The sequence below is a fragment of the Octopus bimaculoides genome, chromosome 10, assembly GCF_046866305.1.
Source record: "Octopus bimaculoides isolate indiv1 chromosome 10, ASM4686630v1, whole genome shotgun sequence".
Taxonomy (NCBI): domain Eukaryota; kingdom Metazoa; phylum Mollusca; class Cephalopoda; order Octopoda; family Octopodidae; genus Octopus; species Octopus bimaculoides.
Genome location: NC_142937.1, coordinates 20,904,135 through 20,907,589, shown reverse-complemented (window position 1 = coordinate 20,907,589; position 3,455 = coordinate 20,904,135). Strand labels below are relative to the sequence as shown.

The following is a 3,455-nucleotide window of genomic DNA, read 5'->3' as shown; positions in this document are numbered from 1 at the left end:
CGAGGCAAAATGCAAGCAACCACTGCTATCATTACCACCACCACAACCACAGCAACCATAGAACTTTAATTTATATCATTGAAAATAAATCTAAATCGAACAAATTTTTTAGTGTGAATATAAACACAAAACATAGTCGCAGGCATTGCTGTGTGACTAAGAAGTTGACTTTTGAGTCGCACTACCGGCACCTTGGGCAATTATTTTCTGAAGCATCTCCGAGCTGCACAATGCAACACGCGCGCGCTCACACACACACACACACACACACACACACACACACACACACACACACACACACACACACACACACACACACACACACACACACGTGTGTGTGTGCCTTGGCACCTCTGTTTGTCCTACCTCCATTGCCATTCAACAACCGTTTATTCTCCGCAACATAGTATTCAGCAAAAACAAATTCTAGAAAATAAGAGACTTAAAGAATATAATAACTGGGGATGACTTTTTCTTCGAAGGGATGGACATGGGTGCGTTATTATATCCTTGAAAGTGGAGCCCCAGAATGGCTAGAACTCAACGACCAAAACAAGCAAACATACTTACATACAATGGGCTGCTGTCAAGATATGTTTCCTGCTAATCAAAGTTGCACCACAGAATGTTCCTGCATTACCCATGGAAATATCGAGGTATACCATATGAGGAAACTCACAATGTCGACTTTCGGTTCCACCCACAATATGTTCGTTTACTTCTTTAACTGAAAACAAGAAAATATCTCATTTTTGTCACTGCACACACGTATATTGGATCGCATTAGCATTGTAGTAGTAAGGCCTGAACAAATCACTCATTCATATCTGTTTAAGAAATTTTGAAAAGAAATATGTCTATGAAAGTGCCAATGTTGGAATATTTAGACCTTTCTTCATATCTTCCTCGATGCTTAAGAGTTAAACGTCTATAATACTTTGATAACATATGTCAGATAATTTCTAGAAGTATTAAATTAACTCCGATATTTTGTTTTAGATTCAACGTCACAGTTGATCTTGTGTCATGAAGATAAATAGCAGCCAAATATTTGAGGTTCAATGTTGCCGCATTTCCACCTGATATTGTTTCCAAGTGGAAAAAAACTACAGAATTTGCCATGGAAACAAGAATCTTCTCAGAGTTTTGTTACCTATCGCACCATTTTCTCCTTTGGCTTCAAATGATATATTAGCGAGAGCAAAGCTAATCTCAATATAAGTCATAAAACATTGAAAATGGTTGTGAATTTAATGCAAATGCTATGCAACGTCGATTTGTGAATTTAATTCGTTCCTGAAGGCCGTTTGTCGCTCGAAATTTCAGTAAAAACGAAATTATTTTTCCATAGCAATCTCAATAGAAGGCATATTGAATTCGTTTGAAAATGGATGTCCACAGAGAGAAAGCTAGAATGCAACAGATGTACTTCTGCTAATGCTCCCTATTTGCCAACCGTTGTTGGCGTTTTGTGTCTTCGTTATTCAAGACAGTAGTCGTCACCCGAGGCGCTTTATATCCGAAAAGTTATTCGTAATCAATTCTTTCGTGATGAGAGGCATTCGAAAACTGAAGTTCAACTGTGTCTGAACAGAAAATTAAGCATTTACATTTGAAGTTATTAAATCATACATGAATATTCTACACTAAAAGCATTAATACTATAAGATACATATAAAATAATTAATGAAATCGTAAAGATGTCAAAAAAAGGTTTTTTTCTCCAACTTACTGGGTACTGCATGGAAGCAGGCCACCACTGCAAGGATAATCAAACCAAGTGATTTATACATGGTGATCAAAAAACCTAAGATATGCATGCACACAGTTTGCTTGGCATATTTATAGGAATTCAGCTACCCCCTCACTCTATGTCTTTCTCTGTACATACATACATCCGCAGACGCAAACATATATACACACATACACTTATGTATATACACATGTACATACATACATACATAGACACATACATGCATACTTACATACACACATAACCATGGCTTTCGAAACATATTTGTCATATGTTAAATATAAAGAAGGAAACGTTCATTTAAATAAAATGGAGATTACTGCCTGTTGCTTGGAGGTCAATATTTCCTATTATTTCCATTGAAACAATCAATAGAACCATTATTTTCATACGCTTCTGTGTAAAAGAAATTTTCTTAAAGAATATAATGACATCTCTGAAACTGATAGGATCGTGTTAATCTGACGCATTTCACAGACATTTTCGTTTGTCTCGAACAAAAGTCTTAGCAGAAAGGAAGAAAACATTATATACTGTTATAGTAATAGGCTTATTATTAAGGTTATTCTCAATTCTTTTCTACGGTGCATTTGTCATACTTCGTATTGAGGTAAGTTAAAAGTTTCTACAAAGAATTAAACGTTGTGAGTAAAAACAAATATCAATATATTTCCTTTATATTTTGTTGCTTTGAAAACAAGTTCTAAGCTCAGCTGTTAACTCTCAAACGGCTTCTTTAGTTCTGCCATATGGCTAAACATGTTTCTGAAGAAATAAATAACAAAGTACCAGACAAAATACCAGATAAGTGACCTCATAGCCTGTCTCTCCAATCGTTCATCTAAGTATTCAACAATACGCATCGCCTGTTTACTGGAATCTCTACGTGTCTCACTGTCATATTACATCAAGCAATACTAAAACGAAACTTAGCTAAAGAGGTTTAAGAAAACAGAAATATGTTAGGAATTACCATCGTATTCCCGAACATTTGATTAGAACTCTGTTTCTCTCCCTACTAGCTTATTTTAATTACAGGTACTACACCGACATTTCTGACACTGATAGTCAGGAACCTCTTATAATCCATACTAGTTTACTAATTCTAGCGGTTGCCAATCTAGTTTACTGGTACCGTGTGCAGTGCAATATTAATAAAATGATATCATTGATACTAAGGCACAGGTTCCTGTATCTTATTTAATGATTTAAGTAAATCAAATATACATGTAATTTACATTGTGGCCAGATCCTATTTCGGTAAATGAACCGAATTCATTATTAGGTACAACTTCAGTCATTCTAATGTAATTGTAGTAACCACATTTTCTTGAAAGATAAGAGACAGAAAAAATACCTGTAGTGTGTTTAAACACTACATATCCATAGGAGCTATTACTTCTGAACGAACACCGGAGCAAGTTTTATCTATCACGATGTGCATACATTAAGTATGATATATTAATGGCAATTTTACACTAATACTCCTTCTTTTGCATATGATGAACTTTTATTGAATCGGGCGGCTAATTGCAACACCAGTGATTGTTTTTTAACTGTTTTATATATATATATATATATATATATATGAAGATGGGCTTTGTCTAAATATGCTAGCTGTGTAATTACTTAATCTTCACGAAAGATATGGTTGGGAATATAAGATAGAGAGGATCTCTACTCAAAAAGCATAAAGGTGAAT

General features: G+C 34.9%; 1 protein-coding gene across 1 annotated transcript in view; it reads right to left on the bottom strand.

Moving 5' to 3' along the window:
* Positions 1–1,842, bottom strand: part of LOC106868593 (trypsin-3) — a 9,077-nt gene extending 7,235 nt beyond the window's left edge. Inside the window, exons 1-2 of the mRNA XM_014913924.3 lie at positions 1,733–1,842; positions 571–727 (exon numbers count right to left, since the gene is read on the bottom strand). Coding sequence (XP_014769410.1) covers positions 571–727; positions 1,733–1,820 — 245 coding nt within the window. The 5' untranslated portion in view covers positions 1,821–1,842. The remainder of the gene's footprint in view (positions 1–570; positions 728–1,732) is intronic.
* Between the last annotated feature and the right edge of the window lie 1,613 nt (positions 1,843–3,455).